Source organism: Sciurus carolinensis, chromosome 2 (genome assembly GCF_902686445.1).
Source record: "Sciurus carolinensis chromosome 2, mSciCar1.2, whole genome shotgun sequence".
NCBI classification, from domain to species: Eukaryota; Metazoa; Chordata; class Mammalia; order Rodentia; family Sciuridae; genus Sciurus; species Sciurus carolinensis.
This window is the reverse complement of record NC_062214.1, coordinates 107,981,333-108,005,610: the sequence shown is the minus strand read 5'-3', so window position 1 is coordinate 108,005,610 and position 24,278 is coordinate 107,981,333. Positions and strand designations below refer to the sequence as shown.

Genomic DNA, 24,278 nt, shown 5'->3' with positions numbered 1-24,278 from the left:
AGAGCAGCCCCCACAAGGCTCACAGGAAGCCTGGCCTATGGAAGCAGGTGTCAGAGATGCTGCTGAGGACCTGGGACCAGGCTGCTGTCTTCCTCACACACTGTCCTGCCATTTGTCCCTCAGTGGGAGGTGGCTTTATCCTTTCTACAACTGTCAGAAGAAAGACTGAAAATACTGTGGGCATGTTAACTTCTTTTTCTTTTTTCTTTTCTTTTCTTTCTTTCTTTCTTTCTTTCTTTTTTTTTCTTTGTTCCTTTCTTCCTTTCTTCCTTTCTTCCTTTCTTCCTCTCTTTTTCTCTTTCTCTTTCTTGGATTGAACCCAGGGCTTGGTGCATGCTACCCAAGCGCTCTGCCATGTATGACTTTTGCAATAAGAGCAAACTTACGTACTAAGAGTTGGCTCTTCTTTTTATGGTCATCCTTGTTATACAGAAGAGTAAATTGAGGGCACAACAAGGTTACATAACTGCAAAAGGAACAAGCAGGTGGCAGGGAGCCTGCATTGCACGTGGACAGATGATTCCAGAGTCTGATTCTTCATGGTACTACTCAGGTTGACTGAAGTAGGGAAAAGGCATCTTCCCCTGATTTCTCTTGGTATTGAGGCAGTGGCTGCAACCCACAAAAGACTTTGAGAGTAAAAATGCAGGTGTGCAGGAAGAAGTGGAAAAATTGGGACCAATGAGGATACATTTAGGATCATTTGCAAACATGAATTTAGGGAAGGCGAGATAACATTTAGGATGAGAGGAGCAACTGGTGTGATTCCATGTGCCCAGAGAATTCTTTCTGGAGTTTTTCCATGAGTTACTGGGTAATGTGGGGGATGAATGACCTTAAGGGGAAGAACAGAAGGAGAATATGTATATGATTCAGACAGGATTTTTTTGTTGTTGTTTCTTTGTCCTGGGGATTGAACCTAGGGGCACTTACCACTGAGCTACATACCTAGTCTTTTTTTTAGGTTGCTTAAGGCCTCACTAAGATGCTGGGGCTGTTCTCAAACTTGCAATCTTCCTGTGTCAGTCTCCAGGTCATTCCAATTATATGCAAGTCCTACCATGTCTGGCTTCAGATAGGTATTTCTAAGTTGAATGGAAAAGTGCGGGATGGATGTAGCTCAGTGGTAAAGTGTTTGCCTCATATGTACAAAGTCATGGTTTGATCCCCAGCTCAAAAAAAGAAAAGACAAAAAGAAAGAAAGAAAAAGAAGTGTCACAACACTGACATAACTACAGTAAAGAAGTTACTCGGTTCCTTTTCACCTTCTCATTTCTGTCATTCACAGAAAGGTAAGAAATCCCGTTTAGGAAACCTTGAATGTGTCTGAGACTACAAAACGTTTTTTTCTTGCAGTGCTGGGGTTTATACCCAGGCCTCGTACATGCTGGGCAAGCACTCTACCACTGAGTCACGCCCTTAAGAATCCTTGAGAGATAAGAAATTGGGTAAATGAAAGCGTGTCACCTCTGAAATCTAAAACTGAAAAGGAGAGTAAGTAAATAGAAATTTAGCCAATTATCATGCCAAGGAACCACAATCAAAAAGCAAGGATTTTTAGAAACCATGTTTTGACAACAGTGGGCTCCACAGTGGTGCTTAGGACAATATTTACACGTTTATGGGCTGATCTTAACATGGTCTTGTGCTCAGGTAGCATGTCTCTTGAGGATGGGAGGCAGGAACCAAGCCTGAATTGTAAAGGTGTATAGAGTCAGCAAGAAAGAGAGGGGAAAAGAAAGGGTGGCAGTGCAGGGAAAGGTATTTGAAGTTCTCCATGTAAGTGTTTCTGCTACCAAGGAAAAACCCAGGTTGGGACAGCACCATCTAGTGTCTAGAAAAGTTACTGCAGGTTTGTCAGTGTGGTAAGAGCAAAGGACTTTTTCAGAAAGTAGTGGTCATCTCCAGTGACCTAGCGCTTACTTGGTGTACCCAACTGCTTCTCTGAGTTTGAATCTCACCTTTCCCCACCTCCAAATGGGGTATTCAGACTTAATACAGCTAAAGGCAAGGATATGAAGAACAGGCTATGGAATCAATTGTCTCACAGTTTTGCCTAATAATACCATTGTGGAAAGGGGGGAATACTGTTCCATGTTTGAAATAAAAGCCTTTGTTTTTAGTTTAGAAATTTAACTTGCAGTTTAAAATTTCACCCAATATATCAGAAACATAACTTTTTTTACACAATAGTCCCTAAAATATAATGTCAGATATGAACTGGATGTGGTGGCACAAACCTGTAATCTCAGCAATTTTGGGGAGGCTAAAGCGAGAGGATCATAAGTTCAAGGTCAGCCTCAGAAACTCAGTGAGACCCTGTCTCAAAATAAAAAATAAAAAGGGCTGGAGATATAGTTCAGTGGTAGAGTGTCCCTGGGTTCAATCTCTAGTATCGCAAGAAAAAAATTAAGATTTGAGACCATCGACTTCATTGGGGAAGGTCTAGGTGACAGCCATCCTAAAATGACCATTTCTAGAGTCCTTTCTTGCCTGCCTGCCTTCTTTCCTTCCCTTCTTCTGTCTCTTCCTCTCTCTTTCCTCCTTCCCTTACCTCCTTTAAATTGAGATTAAAAACAAAAGGAAACAACCAAAACCTGCCTTTCCCACTTTCCCCCTACATCAGACTATATTTTGTTTGTTTTTTGGTGGTGTTGGAGATTGAACCCAGGGATGCTCTACCACTGAACTACAGTGGACTCCTTTTAAAAATTTTTAAATTTTGAGACAGGATCTTGCTAAATTGCTCAGGTTGACATGAATTTGTCAATCCTCCTACCTCAACCTCCTGAATAGCTGGGATTATAGGTATAATCCCACTTCCAGTTCAGATTGCATTTTGAACCTGTGAGTTCCCAAGAGGCTTCTAAAACTCTACCCAGGATGTTTGGAAGAGAAAGGACCAGATATCAGTCTGTGTGCTGATATAAAGGGAAAGGGGTGGCAGCACAGACACTCTCCCACCTGTCTTGAGGTGACAGTCCTCATATGCACCTGCCAAAAATGCCCTCATCCTTTCCTGGTAGGAGTTTGCTAGAAACGAATCTGTATCTTGTGTTTTTCCAGGATAGAAGATTCTGATATGGAAGGCAGATCTAGAGACCCAGAAGCAGCCCAGATATTGTTTCTGCCTGCGGGTGCATCTAGCAGACTTTTTTCTTAGTCCTGGGAAAGTTGCCCCAGTGGGTGGATGAGGTCAGCAATTAAAGTCAGTTCTTCCTGGGCCTGAAGTTCTGACTGGATTGGGCCTTTGGCTTTAGGGCAGTTGGCAGTTTCCCTGGGAGGGAGCCCAGCATCAGAACATTATCCCATTCTGTGACATGACAGTGTGGTTCTCTGTAAGGTTGTGAGCATGTTGTGTATGACCTTGTTTGGATCATTTGCTCTGTTAGAAAAGTGGTGAAGAGCTGGATAGGCTTTTCTAGCATGCCATTCGATGAGCCCCTTCAGCACACCCCCACAGCCCGGCAGCAGTATGGTTTGAGCTTACGTTAGTTCTAAGAAGACATACTTAAATGAAATTCCACCTTAACTTTTTAAAAATGGAAAATGTTCATAAGGCAAAGTTATTATTCATGCTAAATGACTTTTTCTTTTCTTTTTTTTTTTTTAGGAGAACTATCCTATTCCTGAACCAGGCCCGAATGGTAGGTCCTTGCAGAACTGAACTGGTATTTTTTTTATTCTATTGTTTATCTTGGAGACATGTGCCTTATTCCCCTGCCTCCCTTTCTCCTACCATTTATTACTTTTGCCTTCATTAACAACAAACAAACAGGGCTGGGGATGTGGCTCAGTTGATAGAGTGCCTGCCTTGCAAGCACAAGGCCCTGGGTTCAATCCTTAGCATCGCAAAACAAACAAACAAACAAACAAAAGACTATGCTTTTGTTAGACTGAGAACCTAGTCTGTTCTCCACAACATGACTAGGTGGGTAGGTTTATCTTGACTGCTACATTAAATAAAAGAAACAGTAACAGAACTAGAAAAATTATAATTGCTGGGCATGGTGGCACACACCTGTAGTCCCTGCAACTTGGGAGGCTGAGGCAGAAGAATCACAATTTCCAGGCCAGTCTCATCAACCTAGGGAGGCCTCCAGGCCAGCCTCATCAACCTAGGGGGGCCCTGAGCAATTTAGCAAGACCTTGTCTCAAAATAAAATAAAAAGATCTAGTGATGTAACTTGGTGGTAAAGTGCCCCTAGGTTCAATCCCCAGTATCAAAAACTAAATAAAGGGCTGGGGAGATAGCTCAGTTGGTAGAGTGCTTGCCTTGCAAGCACAAGGCCCTGGGTTCAATCCCCAGCACCAGGAAAAAAAAACAAAAAACAAAAAAACAAAACTAAACTAAACAAAGAAAGAAAAGAAAAAAATTTACTGTCAGACTACTGACTTGTCTCAGAGTTTTTGATGCAAAGTGCATAAGCCCAAGGCAGAATTGTTCCTCTTTTGAGGAATGACCACATACCCTATCTACCACATTGAGATTGCCAAATCATGTCCTAACCCTAACCCAAACATTGAAAAGGAGTCCCCAGAACTTAATCTTTTAATTAGCAAAGGGAGCATCTCGCTAGCACTCCTACGAAGGCCAGTGGAGCAGCCCAGGCCTTTCTCTCCAGGGGGTAGGAAGGTTGCAGGGAGCCCTGCCCCCTGCCTAAATCAACCAAGTACAGAAAGTGAGCACACTGGGGCAGGGCTCCTGCACCTTTGCTCCACTCCTTGCAGGCTTCTCACTGGGCGAGCCTGCAGGGTGAGCTGACATGTTTCCTGGTGTGGCATCTACCTGGGTGGTCATGCCACCCTGTTGCTTAGGGAAAATCCCTGTTAATAGTTTTCTAATCTCTCCAATCCCCAGAATCCCACTTCTTCATAATCCTCAGGACCCTGAAGTGAGGCTGGGAGGAGAGGGCTAGAGTATCTATAGATGACCCTTTCTGTGATATGTTGGATTGTCCCCCTGCCCTCACCACACCTCATCCCAGAACCACAGCCTCTGTGGTTTGAAGATTGAAGGCAGATTTCCTCATGGCTCTGGAGGTTTACCATTCAAAGGTCGGTTGAGTTTATTGACTTTTAGTGATAAGATATAGACAACAGTTCTTTCTGTCAGTGTTTAGCAAGTGATGTATATTTAGGGTTTAAAGAGTCATACCAAGATACCATGTTCAGAGAAGTGAAGGAGTCACCTCACTGTGTCCTGATATGTTGGTATTGGTTCCAGAGGTGGCCAAACAAGGGCCGCGTTACATTCAGAAGGATCCCAGTATAGCTTCTCTCTGAATCTCCTCATTTTCTTATCTCTTGTTATGCTTAACTTGGAAGGGGGAAAGAATATTTCAGTGAGGCCCCTAGCAAATCAGATCTTGCTTGAAATCTTAATGACTTCAAGTGAGAAAACTCCAAGATTGTTATTCTAATTCAAATACTTACCCCCTTTTTTTTTTGTTGGTATTGGGGATTGAATCAAGAGACGCTTAACCACTGAGACACATCCCTAGTCTGTCCTTCCTTCCTTCCTTCCTTCCTTCCTTCCTTCCTTCCTTCTTTCTTTGTTTTGTACCAGGATTGAACTCAGGGGTACTTAACCACTGAGCTATATCCTCAGTCCTTTTTTTATGTTTTATTTTGAGACAGGGTCTTGCTAAATTGCTCAGGGCCTCTCTAAGTTGCTGAGGCTGGCTTTGAACTTGTGATCCTTCCAAGCTGCTGGGATCACAGGCGTGCACCACCATACCCAGCTCATTTTTAAAATTTTGAGATTAGGGTTTTGCTAAGTTGCTCAGGGCCTCTCTAAGTTGCTGAGGCTGGTTTTGAATTTATGATCCTTCTGCCTCAGCTGGGATTACAGGTATGCACCACCACATCTGGTTTCCCTACCTTTGATCTCAGAATTCACCCTGCTGTTTCTTTCTCTGTTCATCAAAACCACAGACGAAGAATGTTTTTGAACCAAATCTGCTGGATTTTGCCAGTGGTTTATGGCAAAGGCAATGTGCAAAATGTCTGAAAGCATGGTAGAAGTTTTGGGTCTCTGTCTTTCTAAGGTGGAATTTTCTCTCAGGGAGATTTTTGTAATGTGGTCAGTTCATTCAGACTAAGTCTGTAATCCTTTAGTGCTTATTTCAGCAGAGAGGCTCAGTAGTATCATTATTTTGAACTTGGAAAACTGATAACAACAATATCACCAGATCCCACTTTATTCAACCCTTGGAGAGGAAATGCCACTTGAAATCTTTGGATAATTTAAGTAAAGTTGCACCTTTTTAGAAAGCAAGGAGGAGGAAGAACTCAGCCTGGTAGCTCACTATGGATTGCCAAGCTGAAATTCTGTCAGGCTTGTTCTTTTGGACAAATAAGAATCAGGTACAGTGTAGTAATTGTCTAGAAACAGTTACCTCCTGAAAAACAGTTTGTTCTTTTAAGCAGTTGATACATTTCTTCCTCCTAATAATATCTTATTTACACTGTGATTGGTTGGAATTCTCCAGACAAACAGAACAAATGAGATATGTATTTATATGTATGTGTATATGTATAGAGCTGGGGGACAGGGAGTAGAAGAGGGAAATTTATTTTAAAGAACTGGCTCATGTGATTGTGGGGGTGTGGGAACTGGCAAGTTTGAAGTTGGCAGGGTAGGGCAGCAGACTACAAATTCAGGCAGATTTCTTCTTCCTCTTCCCCTTTTTCCTCCTCTTCCTTCTTCTCCTCTTCCTCCCCCTTATCCTTCTCCTCCCCCTTATCCTTCTCCTCCCCCTTATCCTCCTCCTCTCCCTTATCCTCCTCTTCTTCTTCCTCCTACCCTCCTCTCTCCTCCTCCCTCCTCCTTCCTTCTTTCTTCTTCCTTTGCAGTACTGGGGGCTGCTCTCAAGGCCTTGCACATGTAAGGGAAGTGCTCTACCATGAGCTACAGTCCCATTTCTTCTATTTTTGAGACAGAGTCCTACTAAGTTGTCCAGGCTGCCCAGCTCGGACAGGTTCCTATGTTCAGGAGAATTCTTTCTCCTTTAAGAAATAAAGGCTCAGTGGTAGAGTGCTCACCAAGCATGTGTGAGGCCCTGGGTTCAATCCTCAGCATCACATAAAAATAAAATAGTTTTTGTGTCCACCTACAACTAAAACAAAATATTAAGAAAAAAAAAAAAGAAATGAATAGTATATAAAGGAAACATAAAATAAATAAATAAATAGAAACCCCAGTCTTTATTCTTTTTTTTTCTTAATTGTAGATGGACACAATGCCTTTATGTTATTTATTTATTTTTATGTGGTGCTGAGGATCAAACCCAGTGCCTCACATGTGCTAGGCAGGTGCTCCACCACTGAACCCCAGCCCTGAATCTTTACTCTTGAGTGAATGAGGCCCACCCACATTGTGGGGGACAATCTGGTCTTCTCAAAGTCTACTGATGTTAAGTAAACCTAAAAAATACTTCACAGCAACATCTGGATTTGTGTTTGACCAAACAACTGGGTACCATACCCTAGCCAAGTTGACACATAAAATCACCCATCACAAATAGTATATTTGCTCCGTGGAAACTTTTCTGCCTTGCTGGACTTAATCAGTCTTGTTGTTCAACTTGTTTTCCTCTGTGGTCTAAATTTTGTACCTGAACCCAGCCTGTCTTTTATCCAGAGAGAAATCACTAGGGTTCTTCAAAATGATAGAGGGGTTATTTTTTTCCCTCACTTTTTCTCCTTCACCTTTCTCTTGACAGAGGCATTGTTGAAGATGCATTCTGTGGGAATCTGCGGCTCAGATGTCCACTACTGGCAGCATGGTCGAATTGGGGATTTTATTGTGAAAAAGCCAATGGTGCTGGGGCATGAAGCTTCAGGAACAGTCGTAAAAGTGGGATCATTGGTAAAGCATCTAAAACCAGGTCAGCAAAGTCATTAAGCTAACTAGTACATGTATTCATCCCACAGAATATTTGTGTGTGCTTTCTCTGGACAGGTTCTCTGTTAAGCACTGGGCACAGCAATGAACAAGATAGTGTTGGTCTCTACACATATGAACCTTATCTTCCACAGTAGGAGACATACTTGGACAGACAAACAGGTCCTTTGTAGCAGTTTGTTCAGGGCAGTGGAAGAAAATGCAGGGTGTGATCAGCTTATTTTACCTAGACTTCTGACTCCTTTGAAAAAGAGTCAATTTACCCAATACCTGAAGCTAAGTGAGAAATAGGTCATGTGAAGGGGTAGAGAAAATTTTCCAGGCATATAAGTCACAAACTACCTCCATATGCTGAGAACAAAGGCTTTAGATGGAATCTTCACTTTTTATTGGTTGGTTGGGAAATCACCAATATTTTCCCTAGATTTGCTTAATTCATTCTGCCCGAGGGGAGGAATTCTTAGCTGTGGCAGACTATGTTGTTCCCTTACCAATGATTTAAATCCAAACTCTCTTGGCATAACTAGCTGTTAGCTTTAATTTTCCTTTGCTAACGATGTCATTGCATGGCCTAGAGATGATTTCAGATCACTTGAAGGAAGGCAGTGGTTAGCAGTAGGTGCCATCTTGTACCTCTGAGCCTGGTCACATGGAGAGGGTTTGGTAACATCAAAAAAATTATGCATGTGTCTCATTTAGCATTCTTAAGTCAGGGCCTCCCTTTATCATTAGTGAAAACTGAGAAAGCTCCTGTGGTGTTTCAGGGTTTTCTCAGTTGAAAGTTTATAGCTTCCAACAACCACTGATGACTGGTTCTTATGGGACCAGGTTTCTAAATGTAAGTTACAGCATGGAATGTGTTTCATAATATAAGTTCTAACAAGTGTTTAGTCCATGTCTGTTACAGGTCCAGTCTTGTGCCAGGTGTTTTGAGAGAGATAAGAAAAGAAAATATATGATCCCTGGATGCTTAGATCTAGTTAGGGAGACCAGACCTTGGAACTTATACCAATACCAACAAATAGAAAACAAGACTGGTGCTAGGAAGTCAAAGGCATTTGCCATGAGCAGAGATGGCTGAAGAAGGTGCATGGAGAAGACAGGTCTTACAGCTAGACATGTGATAGTAATAATAAGAAGGTGGTCAGTATTTGTTGGTTTGCTATTCATTAGTCTCCATGTTAAACATTAACATATAATTATTTATTCTTGAAACAAGTCTGCGAGGTAGGCATTTTTATCCTCATTAGTATATTAAGAAATTGGAGCTTGGTCACACACTGGTTAGTGTCAGAACTGGAATGCCCACCCTGTTCTTTCTGACCCTTGACATGAGATGTTGTTCCTTGACATGAGATTAGCTAAGCTGTCTGTGTATATTCATTTAATGGAATGCCATTCAGCCACAAAATGGATCAAACTATTGACAGCACAACAACATAGATCAATCTGAAAAGTGAAAAAAAACAGATGCAAAAAGTACATTCTGACATTTTTATGATATTCTAGATAGGCAATACTAATCTATGGTAAACAAAATCAAAACATTGGTTGCTTTTGGGGGTAGTATGGAGATTGACTGGGAAGGAATTAAACTTCTGAAGTAGTGGCAATATTTTGTATCTTGATGGTGGGGTTTTCATTACATAGGTGAATGTATTTATCAAAATTCATCTCATGGTCCACTTGTGCATCTCATTATATCTCAATTTTAATTTACAAAAAGATCTATATGCAAATATTGGGCTTGTAAATGATATTCAAGCTGAAGTTCTCAAAGTGAACTGTGCTGACCTCTGCAGCTTACTTTGAAATGCATTCAGAAGGAAGATTGGCTGGAGAAGAGATGGATAGATGCTATGGAAGGGTGAATGGACAGATACATGACAAAGTGAACATAGCTAAATGCTTCTTGAAGAACCTAGGTGGAAGGTATCTGGGTATTCACTTGTGCAATTCTTTGAACTTTGTTGTATGTATGAAAATGTTCATAATCAAAAGATACGGAGGAAAACAATTGAAGAGCAGTTCTTGGGCTGGGTTTCCAAGCAGGGTAATGAGACATATGAATATGATAGACCAGCTATTCACAAGCCTTGAATATATTACCCTATTGTAACAGAGTCTGGGGCCTCCACAGGTCCTTGGCCTTCACAGTTCTGCCAAGCGGGAATCAGTTGACTCCTACTTATTGTCTAAACACAACCAAACTAAACATAAAACAGGCTATAATTATAACTCTTGTCTTTGTAGAGGTCTTGTCCTGTGTGTTCAAAACAGGTGAAGAAAAAATGTCTGCATGCTCCATGCACTAGCTGCCCCTTTCACAGTGATTTGAGGTGGAAGCCAGACCTGGTTTGCCTTGGACATAGGACTGGTTCTGTGTTTCCCAAGTTGGGAAGTGGCTTATGGAGCTGCAGGTTGATTTATCAGAAGGCAGGCCAAACCAGTCTGTGGAAAAGTGGGCTGACCTTTTTCTCCCAGAATCTGAGCCTTTGCTGCATCCTGTGTTCCTTTTGAAAATACTAGCAGGCTGGGCCTGTCTAGGACACCCTGGGTCCCCAGGGAGGAGGATACCTTCTTAGGCTGATTCTTGCATCTGGCATCAGCCCAGGAGCTGGTATGCCTTCACAATATCTCTGCCCCTGTTCTTGTTTACAAAGATTGGAAAATAAGAGGCTAAGGAGGGGTCAGGTGACATTTTGCCACCATTTTTTCCTCTCCAGGTGATCGTGTTGCTATTGAGCCTGGTGCTCCCCGAGAAAATGATGAGTTCTGCAAGATTGGCCGATACAATCTGTCACCATCCATCTTCTTCTGTGCCACACCCCCTGATGATGGGAACCTCTGCCGGTTCTACAAGCACAATGCTGACTTCTGCTACAAGTTAGTGCTCACCATCCTGCTGTGCCATTTGGAACCTCTTTCCCTCTGGTTTTTTAGTGATCTTTCTTCTAGTTTCCTTTGTTGATGTCAGCTCATAATTCTAAACATGAGGCATTTCCCTCACAGGCAGGCCCTTCTTGGTGGCACTGAGGAAGGATAACTTCTCTGGAATGGTAATTGACTCACAGTGATTGGTTTATCATCTTTTAGTTTAGAGCAACAGTAGAAAATTGCAACTCAAATCACTTGAGCCCTATAAGCATCTTGGAGAGAACTTGTCATCATTCATCCTTCATTTTGGTTTCTACTGCAACCACCAGAAAGGGAAATTATGACAGTGACCTTGACATAAACAGCAAACAGTGACAGCAACTGAGGCTTACTGAGGAGGCTTGAGTCTTGGCATCCTGGATTTAGTCCCTCCTTGTGAGTGACTTTGGGGAGATGCTTTAATCTTCCCCTGCTTCAATTTTTAATCATCAGAAGACTAAATAGGATAATGCATTTAAAGCCACAGTTACTATTACCACGTGCCTGCCCTTGTGCTAATAAGTGCTTTATATGCCATATCTTATTTAACCTTCCAGAGAATAATGGTGAGGTGGGCACGTTTTTATGCAAGGGTTTATGAGGCTGAAGAAGGCTAATGGACTCAGATACAGAGCAGAGCCAGAAGGCAGACTGCCCCTACCCTGTGTCTACTGCCCTACTACAACTCATGCCTGAATGGTCTTGAGTTAAGAAGCTGTGTTGGAAAGAAACAAGGTGTTGCAAAGCCTGCATGGGTTTCTGCTATGGAGTTCTGGGGTGCTGATGGCCTCCTCTTCTTTGACCCAGCCTAAATGTATTTTCCTTCTATCCCGGCCTGGCCCCAGTGGTGACTGTCAGCCAGTTTAGAGCTTATCCAATGGAGACTGGGTGCCAGTCCCAGGGCCAGTCTGACAGATCTGAGTTTTTTAGTGTCCACTGGGAACTTGAGAAGAGTTGTAGGCCAGAGACCTTGTGATGAGTTTAAGTCAACACCTGGCCTACTCCAGAGGATAACAGGTTGTGTAGGCTGAGTTTACCTATCAGCAAGTGGTTCCTGAATCAGCCTGTCTTTTCCTGGGCCCTTTCCAAATCAAGGTGCACACAATGTTTTCATGGAAGGAGGAAGAACATAGTGGTAATGCTCAAGACTAACCACTGGTCTCTGCCATTTATTTACTGTGTGACCTTGAGAAGGTTCCTTAAATTTCATAACCTCAATATCTTTGGTGTAAATTAGACTTAATAGTATCTCTCTCACAGAACAGTTGATGAGAGTCAATGAGAAAGAAATATGAGATACACAGCACAAATCTGGTGCTCAATAAATGATAGCAGGGTACGTCTTAGCCATGGTCTTGTGGTCTGGGGATAGATGTCTAGGATTAGGCCTGAGAAGGGAGGTTGTGCTGGGGTTGAGGTGGTGGTAGTTTGTAGGGAATAGGTGTAGGGGTCGGGGGTTTCTGAGTAGTAGTGGCAGTAGGTGGGTTGAGAAAGGTCTCTGGGTGTCATGTACAGCTCACTTCCCTCCTCTGTCCCCAGCATAGCCCTGGGCCCTAGCCCTCCTCTCTGCTTTCTGTTTGTGAGGATTCTTACACTACCACCACCTCTTTATTTTCCTACCTCCTATCTTCTTTCTGTCTCTTGCTTCCTCTTGGCTTCTTGATCATCCTTTACCCACTTTTGTCTGTTCCCCAAACACTATTTTAAAATCAACAAGTTGCCTTGCTGTTCTCTGGTGTTTATAAAGTCCAAATAAGTTAGGGCTAGAAAGAAACTTGGAGTTCTTTTATTCCCATTCCCTGCCAATTCCCAGTGGACAATGTTGGGGAGGGACGACCTGGTGACCTTCCCATGGTCTGTGGTAGAGGGGCTAGCCCCAGGACTCCTCGTACCTTCTGTGTTTTTGCCTCCATGCTAAGAGTTGTTCTCACACAGTTGGCTGTGTTGGATGCAGGTGTATGAGGAGGCAGCATCTGTCTAATAGGTAGAACTCTCAACCAGGTGACAGCCCATCTTACCCCCATTCCCATACATACCCCCACCCACTTTTCTTTGGTGTATTTTTTTGTTTGTTTGTTTTTGTTATTGGTTCCCCCATCCCTTGCTGTAGTACTGGGGATTGAATCCACTGAGCTACATCCCCAGCCCTTTTTATTTTATTTTCTTGAGATAGGGTCTCGCTAAGTTGCTGAGGTTGGCCTTGAACTTCCATCTTCCTGCCTCAGCCTCCTGAGTAGCTGGGATTATAGGCATGTGCCACCACACCCTGCTCCTTGGTGTTCTTATTCCAAGGAGAAGTCAGAGACAGGGTACCAGGAGCACTCAGTTTAGAGCCATTCTGAGCTCTGTGGGAAGCCCAACTGTGAAGAGGCAGTCTGTTGTGTTTGAGAATGTGGGGTGGGATTCCTTAAGAGGGTTTAGGAATCTTTATTATTTCATTGTAAACCTTTTCCCTCTATATGGAATCAACCCCTGTAGAGTAAGTAGGGTTTGAACAGCAATCAGAGAAGGAAAACGGGTTGGAGTGGGGCAAATTATGTGAGAGAAGCAGAGAGGAGGGAAGGAGGAGAAGCCAGCTGAACAAGGCCTCGTGATTTATTCTGTCAAGGGTTGGAAACAATGACAGGAAGACTGTGGAGATGAACACAATGTTTGGCTGCCATGTTGATTTTCTGTTTAGAAGTTGAAGTTTTTCATCTTTCTGTGTGTGGAGATTTTGAGGGCGTTAGGTAAATAGTGGACAATGAGGAACTAGCAAAAATTAGATATTAGCCATAGAGCTGCTTGTATTGAGAAGAAGCTGATGTGGGTCAGGCAGAAGATGTGGAATCAGGTTCAAGTCTTTATTGGAACCAACCTTGTAACCTTGGACAAGTTTTTTAATGTCATTGAACTTCAGTTTTCTCTTCTGTAAAATAAGAATAAAAATAAAGCCTGTCCTTCCTGCCTGACAGGGTTTCCTGTGGATTAGATGAGATAATGGATGAGAAAGCTGTCTAATCTGTAAAGCCTTATGCAAATGTTTGCTGTCTACTTCAGTGGGATTGTTGATGGGGTCAGTGCCAGTGAATTCAGAAGTGAAAACCAAGAACCCAGTGGTGAAAGTGATACAGCATTTAATCAGCTATGTGGAAGAGTCCTGTTCCCTTCTTAACCAGTCCTGGGACAGCCAGGCAGCTGTTGTCACCAGATGTGGTTCTTTTGGAATGGGGAAAAGTAGCAGAATGATGCCTGCTGCTAAGTTACTGGTCTTCAAAGCTGCTGATAGTTGAGATTGTTTGCTAAAGTGAAACAAATGTGGAAAGTTTGAAAAGATGATGAGATGCTAGAATGTGGCTTTGTTAACCCTTATTAAGTGAACTTTTGTTAATGACAACCACTCCATACCTTAGCACATTACAAAAAAATGTGGAGTTGGGTGCAGTGGTTCATGCCAATAATCCCAGCTTCTCAAAAGTCTGAGGTGGGAGGATCACAATTTCAAGGCCAGGGCTGGGAATGTATCCCAGTGGTAAAGTGCTACTGAGTTCAATCCTCAGTACTGCAAAAACAAACAAATAAGTGAATGAAACCATAATGTGAACTGGGGATATAGCTCAGTGGTAGAGTACTTGCCTAGCATGCACAAAGCCCTAGGTTCAATTCCCAGCACCACAAAAAGCAAACAAATTAAAGCACGATGTGCTCACATTCACTGAAATGATTTCTCAGAAAATCATTTTTATAGGGGCAATATAGAATGGGTTCTGGAATCTGACATTACTGACTTCTAATTGGAACCCTGTGACCTCATTAGCTTTGGACCTTTGGGGCAAGTCATTTAACCCTCTAAACTCAGTTTCCTGAAAATGGAAATAATAGTACCCACTACAGAACTGTTCTGAGATTGACATGAATGAATGTGAAGTCCTTAGCACATTGCTCTGCACATTAATAAATGCTCAATGTTAGCTATTATTATTGTTATAGTGGCATTGGGCATATAGAATATAATATTATTGTTGCTATTATACTTAAGCCAGATGATCTAACTGTGCATGTTGAATGACTCCTCAGGCTTCCTGACAGTGTCACCTTTGAGGAAGGGGCCCTGATTGAGCCACTGTCTGTGGGAATTTATGCCTGTCGGCGAGGTGGAGTCTCCTTGGGGAACAAAGTCTTTGTGTGTGGAGCTGGTAAGAAACAGATGACACCTAGTTATGGATTCAATGACTAAGGATATGGGGACCCTTGTCCATCTCATTCCCCTTCTAAAGGCTGGGATTTGTTCCATAGTCTTCCTGAGTAGGGTAAGATTACAGTGTCTCATTCCTTCAGTGACCACCAGCATTTTGTTGAATAAACAAAATGTCTGCAAGCCATTCTTTTTAAGAATGAATTCTGTGGGGCTGCAATTATGGCTCAGTGGTAGAGCACTTGCCTAGCATGTGTGAGGCACTGGGTTTGATCCTCAGCACCACATAAACATAAATAAAAAATAAAGGTATATGTCCATCTACAACTAAAAAAATTTTAAAAATTACTGTGTATTATAAAAAAAGAATGAATTCTGTGACTATTTTTGAACCCTTGACAAAAGCTTGTGAAATGCTTTTGAGACTAAAGGAAAAGATAACTTTTGGAACTTTGGAGTCACACCAGAAAAGTGATAGCCAAACCCCATCCATGAACTGTTTGTGAATGCAGAAGTGAATGAATGTATTTTCCAGTGTTTTTTTTTTTTCTGGGGAAACTCATAAAGTTGTTTTTAAGGGGTGTGTACAAAATAAGAACCCAAAAGATATTCTTTGTTGCTCCATTTTGTAGTACTGGATTTTATATTAAAGTCACAGTATCATCTAATATGTAGATTCTGTGGGGGAAACAGGTGATTTGGGGCTAGTTCTTGGACACCTGATTATCCTGGAGCTGGGTCAACCTAGGGAGCCACTTGACTTAAGGATTCCCTCCAGAGAGAGGATCCCTGGAGGACACCCAGAAAGGGTATTTCTCATGGGGATACTTGATGATTTCTTATGAAGGTTGGGGTAGGAAAACATTCAGACCTTCTGATTCATATTTGCTGAAAAAGTATGAATCTTCGGGATCTTTGAATTCATCTTCAAGCAGTGCCCAAGAATAAGTGGAAGATTTCCAGCACTGAGTTGTAGAACCTAGTGCTGGGAGCACGTTTCATGCAGAGAACAATTTGTCATTCATTCATTACGTCTCATTCACAAATAGTTGTTAAGGTCTTAATATGGGCCAGGTACTGGGGTAAATGCTAGCAACACAAAAGATGCAATTCTTGGCCATGGCCTGGACAAGGGGAAGAGCTGATATTTAATAATATACAAATGTTTCCCATTTTTTGTTTTGCTTAGGGCCAATTGGGCTGGTCACTTTGCTCGTGGCCAAGGCAATGGGAGCAGCTCAAGTTATAGTGACTGGTAAGGTTTTCTTATTTTAAAATCTCTTTGAGAGGGAAACAACTGGGCCTACAGTTTATGGCAGGAGCATAAGATGCCTTACCTTCCTGTGTTAGTCTATTTTCTGTTTCTGTTAAAACAAACAAACAAACAAACAAACTGGAGGCTGGGTACTTTTAAAGAAGAGGTTTATTTAGCTCACAATTTTGAAGGCTGGAAGTTCAAGATTGGGACTCCCCATTAGTTTGGCCTCTGGTGAGGGCCTCTTGGCCGATAGCATCACAGTGGCAGGAGCCTGTGTGGAAGAGATCATATGCTGAGACAGGAGACCATAGAGATTCAGAGGTCAGGCTCACCACCTTCAGGAGAATTAACTCACTCTGCAAGACCAGCATTAATCCATTCCATTTCAGCATCCCCCAGGACCTGATTACCTTGTACTAAGTCCCACCTCAAAACCACCATGTGGGTCCCTGGTCTGAGTTCAACTGAACTGGTCAGGGTCTTATATTCATCTCTGACCAGTCCAACTCTAGGGAATAGAAGCAAGCACAGGGCAACTCCACAGAGGAAGCCCAAGCTGTTGGTTCAGACAAATGGAAATGAGAAAAAACAAAAACAAAAAAAAAACAAAAAAAAAAAAACAAAAAAAACAAACCAAGAAAAAACCCCAAACAAACAAACAAGCAAACCAAAAAACACCCTACCATGCAGGTTACCAAACCTCTAGCACATGAACCTTTCAGGGACAAACCACATCCAAACCATGGGTTCTTCCAGGGTTGAAAAGCCCACACAGGGATGACCATCTCAGGATGGGGCCTTTTGTGAAAGGAGGGAGTGGCTACTCTGGAGAAGAAGTTGTGGCTCTTTCTGTGGGGACCTTCTACTTCCTCCTTAGTCCTAAAAGAAAACTTAGCTCTTGGTCTGTTTGGCCAAGCTTAGGAGACTGAGAGGATGTATTTGTATATGTGGAGTTGGTGGTGTGCATCATATATACATCCATCCATACATTCATGCATACATAAATTTATGTACGTATGTGTGTGTGTGCTGTGTGGTATATGTGGGAGTATGTGGGATGTAGAAGGGTGTTTTTTTGGGTGTGTAAAAAGCATGGAAATGTGTGTATGGTGTGTGAGGGGCTTTGTGGAGATGTAGAAGGGTGTTGATTATGTGTCTTGTGTGAGGAGAAGAGATTTTTATGAATGTGTGTGTGTGTATGTGTGTGTGTGTGTGTGTGTGTGTATTCTGTGCAGCAGCATGTGAGGGTCAGAAGCACCACCTACTGCACTGGAGCTTGCATTTATATTTTATTTTCTTCCTCATCAGTGATTTGGTATAATTTGAAAGAAACTTTTGCTCATCTTTAGATCTGTCTGCCTCTCGGCTGTCCAAAGCCAAGGAAGTTGGGGCTGATTTCACTCTTCAGATCTCCAAGGAGAGCCCTCAGGAAATTGCCAGTAAAGTGGAAGATCTGCTGGGGTGCAAGCCAGCTGTCACCATTGAGTGCACTGGGGCTGAACCCTCCATCCAGACGGGCATCTATGTGAGTGGACTGTGGGTGGCAAGTTGGCGGCCAGCTTTGGGGAATAAGCATAGTGCAGTGAAGGGAGCAGAAGTGAGGAGTCCTGCTGTCAGGATTCTCCATCCACTGGCTGTTTGATCCCCAAGCAGAATGGTTAATCTCTCAGCATTTTGTTTTCTTGTCTGTAGTATAAAGAGAGTAACTCTTGTCATGGAGTCACAGGGTGCCAAACACAATGACAGACACACATGGATGATGTTGAGTAGCTTGCAGCTTTAGGATGGGGTTACCTTCAAGGTCATTTCTGTGATCATAAAAGTAGTGCTCTTGGTAAAACCATCAACAGGAAGACCAGGGAGTCATGCCTTAGTTGAGTAGCAAATCCCTATCTTGTTTTATTGAGGAAAACTGTACTTTTGAGTCATTGATACAAAGTGACAGCCATTAATTCAGTTAGTCACAAAGGTGAGGTGAATTTTTAGGGCGACAGTGTCCAGTGCTGTGCTGTCTCCTAGAACTAGAATCATATAAGCTGCCTGTGTCTGATTTGTGCCTCGAGGACCCACCCCAATGGCAATTTATGGAAACTGCCAGGAGTCATGGGTGAGGGGAGGGAGGTGCAATGACAAATCAAAGTATGAGGAAAAGAGGGGGAAGATAATAACTTCTACAAGCCCTACTGTATGCCAGCTCCTCTGCTATGTACTTTGTAGACATGATGCCTAATCTGTGCAATAGCTCTGAAAACCACTTATCATTTTATGTGGAGAGGGTCCTGTTGACTTTCCTTTAAGGCTATGACTGTAAGTGGTTGAGTCAGGTTCAAGTCTATCCTGCCTGACCCCATTGCCTGGGCTTTCCCTACTCTGCCCTCCTGCTCAGGAGAGGAAGGGAAAGAATAGATAAGCAAATATGCTAGGATGGGGGCCAGGCTGGAGAGGGCAGCAGGCCAGGGACCCCTGTCCCCACCTACCAGACTGCTTCCTCACAACAGTGTGGGCTTCCATCTTCCTTCTGAGTCATAGCTGGTTCATACACAAGGTTACTTTGTAACATGTGAGATATTCTTGTAAGCTGACCCCTCCAGCTGTGGCACACCCTCAGGCCAGCATTCTGGAAGAGCTACCTAGCTCTCCTCCTACCAAGATGCCCAGTGGCATTGGGGGCTGAGGACGTAGTAGAGGGAAGGAATAGGTACCATTTTCCCTGTCCTGAGTTTCAGCTGGAGTCAGCTAGCCCTCTGCTCCCTGGCATAAATGGGTTGCCATGTGGGAAAGGGCAAAGAGAAACCAAAACTCAGAGAGATGATGGGATGTATGTCATCTCCAGTTGTTGCCAGTGGGACCCTGTCTGTCAGGCTACCCGAGGTTGGCATGAAGGTAAATTGACCCTATGGCTTCACCAGGCCAGAAGTGATGTCTTTCCTGATCTGGGGAGTAGCACCACATCAGGAGAGACATTAGAATACTAAGGCCACCCTGCCAATAGGCAGATTAAACAGCAGCACCAAATATAGACATACCCGAGTATCACTTTCCTGCCAGGTGGTAACTGGATGGTGTTTGTGAGATGTGGCAGTATGCCTTGGGGTAGAATTGATGTCACCTTGGTCCAGAGATCACACCCACACACAGTGGTCAGGTCGTCTGAGCATTCCTTGGCCTATGAGCAGCAATTTCTGGACCCTGGCAGCCTGGGGTGGCCAGTTGGTGGTATTCCTCCCCATCACCAGGAAGAGGAATTGCTGATGGGGAAGAAGTTTTCCTGGAAAATTTCTCAATCAAGAGTTTTTGTGGCTTACGCACAACTTTGACCCCTTTCTCCCATTTTCCAGTGTGAACAGTAGCATCTTCCTTTTGCATATATGTTCCCAGGTGACTTGTAAGTAACTCTGTGCATCAATAAAAACATAAAATAGCTAAATGTTGAGCCCATACTAGTGCCAAGCACCATGGCTGTTATACACAAGGGACTGACTGAGAGGACATGTCCAATTCAGAAACTGCAGCCCACATGGCTGCAACCCAGAGCCCTACTTTTGCTCCTGGCACTGCAAGCCTCTCTTCATGGTGTATCCTTCCCCTCCAGGAGTGGACTGGGTCATGTGCCTTTTTGTAGCTCTGTTGTTTAGCACTTAGAATAGTCCTGGTAAGTGCCTGCTGCTGCTTCTGACTATCACGAAAACTTACCATGAATGGATTGTGCATTTTTCTGTCTCTCACAACATCGAGCACAGAGGTCCCTGTGCACAGAGCTCTGGAGCAGGCACAATACTCACATGGAGTTTCATGAAAATTGTTAGAAGAAATTCTTCCACCTCTGACCCTCCTTAGAGTGTGTCACTGGAACCTGTAACTCTACGCCCTTAGCAGAGCACTGGTTTTCCAGAGAAATATTCAGGGAAGACCAAATTCGTTATGACTGAGACTATTGGAATGGATGCCTCTGAAACAAAAATATTTCTGCCAGCCTGCTTGTAGGAAGTCATTTTTAAACCCCAGAATTCCAAAAGCCCATTTATACAGTAGTTGGTAGTTTTTCACTGTTGGTGGGTTAGAGGACGTTTCCATAGAGGTCTGACGAAAGGCCTATCTTGTGGAAAGGTGATCTGGAGGAGGAGCAAGTATTAAGACATGGAAGTGACTGATGCCAGAATTTGGTGCTGAATTTGTAAAGCTTTGGAAGAATGTTCTATTTGTCAAGTGTATTATTTCAGGGTATTTGAAGAAGATGTTTGTTCTGGTGCTCTGTTGAGTGTTTGACATGCAAAAGAGTTCTGCAGCATAGTGGGAACCATATTCTCTGGAATTTTTGGATGCTCACCTGATGCAGTCAGAGACATTTTTGTAATGGCAGTGTGTTGATGTAAATTGGATAGCCACATTCTCTTACCTTCTTAAAAAAAACAAAAACAAAAACAAAAACAAATGGACACAATACTTTTATTTTGTTTATTTATGTGGCGCTGAGGATTGAACCCAGTGCCTCACGCATGCAAGGCAAGCGCTGTATCACTGGGCTACAACCCCAGCCTTCTCTTACCTTCTGAGTTTTCTTGGTTTTACTTCCTCTCAGGCCACTCGTTCTGGTGGGACTCTGGTGCTTGTGGGGATGGGCTCTGAGATGACCACTGTACCCCTAGTGCACGCAGCCATCCGAGAGGTGGATATCAAGGGTGTATTTCGATACTGCAACACGTGAGTATGCTGTGGGTAAACCAGGGTGGCCTGCTGCCAGCAAGACTAGGGCAGGCTCCACACGGTCGCTGGGACCTGTTTATTCATGAGGGGCACTCCCTGGCCACACTGACGACCATGTGATATGATAGAGATCTAAAGAGAGAACATGTACTTTTCAGACAGAGGGAGGGATACACAGGGAGGAGGATTTTGAAGCATGTTCTTATTAGGTGTCTGCCACTCATCACCCAGCCCTCTCTTTTTTATTTCCTTATGAGGCCAGACCTCTGTTTTCCCTTTTTAATGGGAAGAAGGAGAGAAAGGAATACACAAGTAAGAAATCAAGTCCCCTTTCTCCCATTTCTGGGCTCCAGGGCCCATCCTGGAAAACTAGAGGGTCTTAATTCACCCCACCCATGTTCCTTAGCTCCAGCCTCTCCCCTGTGAGGGTCTGCAGTCTGGAACATCCTTCTCTAGCAATGTTCCTTACTCCTAGCTTAAGAATCTATATCTCCATATCCTTAGCAAAGTGCCATTTTTCTTTTTTCTTTTTTTTTTTTTTTGCCATTTTTCCAATAAGCTCTGCCAGGCTGAACTGTCAATGGGTGTGACTGGATTATCCTGAACTGCCTCCTTCAGGCCTGCTGCCTTTTTGCAGTGGCCTCCATAGTCTTTCTCATACCTTCATGCCTAAGGAATGCCTAGGTTTCATGGCAGACATTGCAAAATGATGGAATAGGAGTGAGGAAGCAATTGGAACAGTCTTTATACCTGAAAATTGCAAATCATAAGGTCATTTCCTCTGTTCTTGGTCTGTAAAATTGGCCTTGCTAAAGCACAGTGCTAGAAAGAAATATGTCTAGACTGTTCTTGTTCTTGGTAACTTTGGGGACCTGGCTTTTTCTTTCTGAAGGTTGAAGGTAATGCTTGTATCTTTTACAGGTGGCCAATGGCGATTTCTATGCTTGCGTCCAAGTCTGTGAATGTAAAGCCTTTAGTCACCCATAGGTTTCCTCTGGAGAAAGCTGTGGAAGCCTTTGAAACATCCAAAAAGGGATTGGGGCTAAAGGTCATGCTCAAGTGCGACCCCAATGACCAGAATCCCTAATGTGAATTAAGCTGTGTCCTCATCCCCCTCTCAGTGTCTCAGGGCTAAATGACTGGGGAGGGATCTACCTTGAATGCAAAACTTTGTTTAAAATGGTAAGAATAATTAATATAATTCATTATAAAGAGACAGTCTTATGGAGGAGTTTGTGTGCCTCAAGGACACAAATAGCAATAGTTTTGGGAAACTTGTAGCCAGAATGACCTACTCAATCTCTAGGAGAGATTGGCAAGCAGTGCTGGGAACTCCCCTTCTGCCTGTATGCCTTCTTTGGGTAAGGAGACAAATATGGCCCTTAGGTTCCTGGTTCCACTATGACTGGCTTGGGGTCGGGACTGAGTTATGAAGAGACAACTTTATCAAGACCCAGCCCTGGGCTGGGGATATAGCTCAGTTGGTAGAGTGCTTGCCTTGCAAGCACAGGCCCTGGGTTCAATCTCTAGCACCACAAAAAAAAAAAAAAAAAAAAAAAAAAAAGACCCAGTCCCAAGGCTGATTTTCAGGGTCTGGGTTGAGAGTTATTAACAGTTGTAGTTCAGAGCACAGTGCTCTGTGGTTTGACAATAAAAGGAGAATAAGAAAAGAGACTATAACTTCCTGGGTCTAGCATAATTTTTAAACCAATTACAGGAATAAAATCAAAATCTCACGTGAGGTCAAACCAGCTTGCATTCCCCAAATATGGAGCTAGTGAGAACAGTTCTCAACTCTGTTTGAAGATTGCCCCTTCAACTCCTGAGAATTCTCTCATTCCTTTTGCAAGGTGGAGAATCATCTTCCCAACTCTCTCCACCTTCAACCTGAGGTGTGGTCCCAGTCACTAGGCAACCAGAAAGCTCCCACCTAAATACAGTGGCAGAAATACCTTAAATTATGCTTTGGACGAACCCAGAGAGTTTGGCCAACACACCCGATTGCCTGATTTCCCCTCTCCATAGGCTCAACCTCCTCTCCTAGGCTCACTCAATGATGATTATTAGACAATTCCATTAATTCTGTTTGTTGTAGACAGAAACTTACCCCTTTTCATAGCCAGTTAAGGCTCTTATCTCTTCCCATCTATTGGAAGGAAATCTCTGAGTTTGTCTTATTTTAATCATGATTTTTTTCTGAATCCAAATCACAACATGCCCCTTGTGATTTTGAGATGATTGAAAGTCTTGCCATAGTAGCTATGACAACTGTAGCCTTTTATCCCTCATTTCAGAGGTGGGTGGAGGGTGAGTCTGAAGATGCTTGAGTTTTCTTATATCCAGGGAAGGTCGTGACCAGTGCCTGGAATTCAAACTGGTTCAGGTAATAAATTCTGTTGTAATATGTGACTCCTGCTGCCATTTATGCCTCTTTAAGGAAGAGTGGACTTAGATTGCCTGTTGAATAAAAGGGAGAATCCCAGGACTTTTCTATAGGACCTATTTTCTGCACTAAATATAATTATATTGACTGCTGGAAATTTGCATGAATCTTCTCTAATCTTCACAGCAAACCAAATATATGATTATTTTGCAGATAACGAAATAGAGAAAAGTAATTTGATCAAGGTCACAAACACTATTTTTCTTCTCTTCCTCAGAAGAAGAGAGGGATAGTGTGACTTCTGTGCACACACACTCAGCAGCCATGCAGTCCAGCCCCCTTGGACTTCCTTCTCTTAGTTCTACATAGTTGGGGCCAGACTTGCTACTTGCCTTCTCTTAAAACTCTCCTTCCAGCTTAGTGATGCCCAAAGTTTCTTTAATGTGAAATGAGAAAGATTGCTTCTCTTTCTAGATGGAAGACTTCTAATAGAAATGACCCTAAGCAGAGCAGATGTCATTTTGTTAAATTTTCAAGTAGCCACTTTTCTTCTGATTATGGTATTAGGGAGGGAGGACACTGAACCTGAAAAGGATTTGGGAGCAACAGAGGGGACAGCAGGAAAGGTAGCATCAGCAAGGACAAAGACCCATCACTTTTTCCATAGTTGTGTTTGAGCCTGATCTTCCCAATGTCTTGATGTCTCTGTTTTCTGGTCTGTTAGGTGGGCTTCAGGATGCCTGTGCAATTATAAAGAGCAAATGGAAATTCTTTTGTAATATGTGACTCCTGCTGCCATTTATGCCTCTTTAAGGAAGAGTGGACTTAGATTGCCTGTTGAATAGAAGGAAGAATTCCAGAAATTTTCCAGAGGATCTATTTTCTGCACTAAATATAATTGAAAATAGCAATTCAGAGGATTCTCCCCATTTGC

The 24,278-nt window shown here is 43.0% G+C and overlaps 1 protein-coding gene across 1 annotated transcript in view; it reads left to right on the top strand.

Moving 5' to 3' along the window:
* Sord (sorbitol dehydrogenase) overlaps positions 1-23,370 on the top strand; it is a 31,094-nt gene extending 7,724 nt beyond the window's left edge. The window contains exons 3-10 of the mRNA XM_047539286.1: positions 3,614-3,647; positions 7,728-7,892; positions 10,636-10,795; positions 14,882-15,000; positions 16,189-16,254; positions 17,607-17,782; positions 20,837-20,958; positions 21,883-23,370. Of these exons, the coding sequence (XP_047395242.1) occupies positions 3,614-3,647; positions 7,728-7,892; positions 10,636-10,795; positions 14,882-15,000; positions 16,189-16,254; positions 17,607-17,782; positions 20,837-20,958; positions 21,883-22,048 (1,008 nt within the window). The 3' untranslated portion in view covers positions 22,049-23,370. The remainder of the gene's footprint in view (positions 1-3,613; positions 3,648-7,727; positions 7,893-10,635; positions 10,796-14,881; positions 15,001-16,188; positions 16,255-17,606; positions 17,783-20,836; positions 20,959-21,882) is intronic.
* The last annotated feature ends 908 nt before the right edge of the window (positions 23,371-24,278 follow it).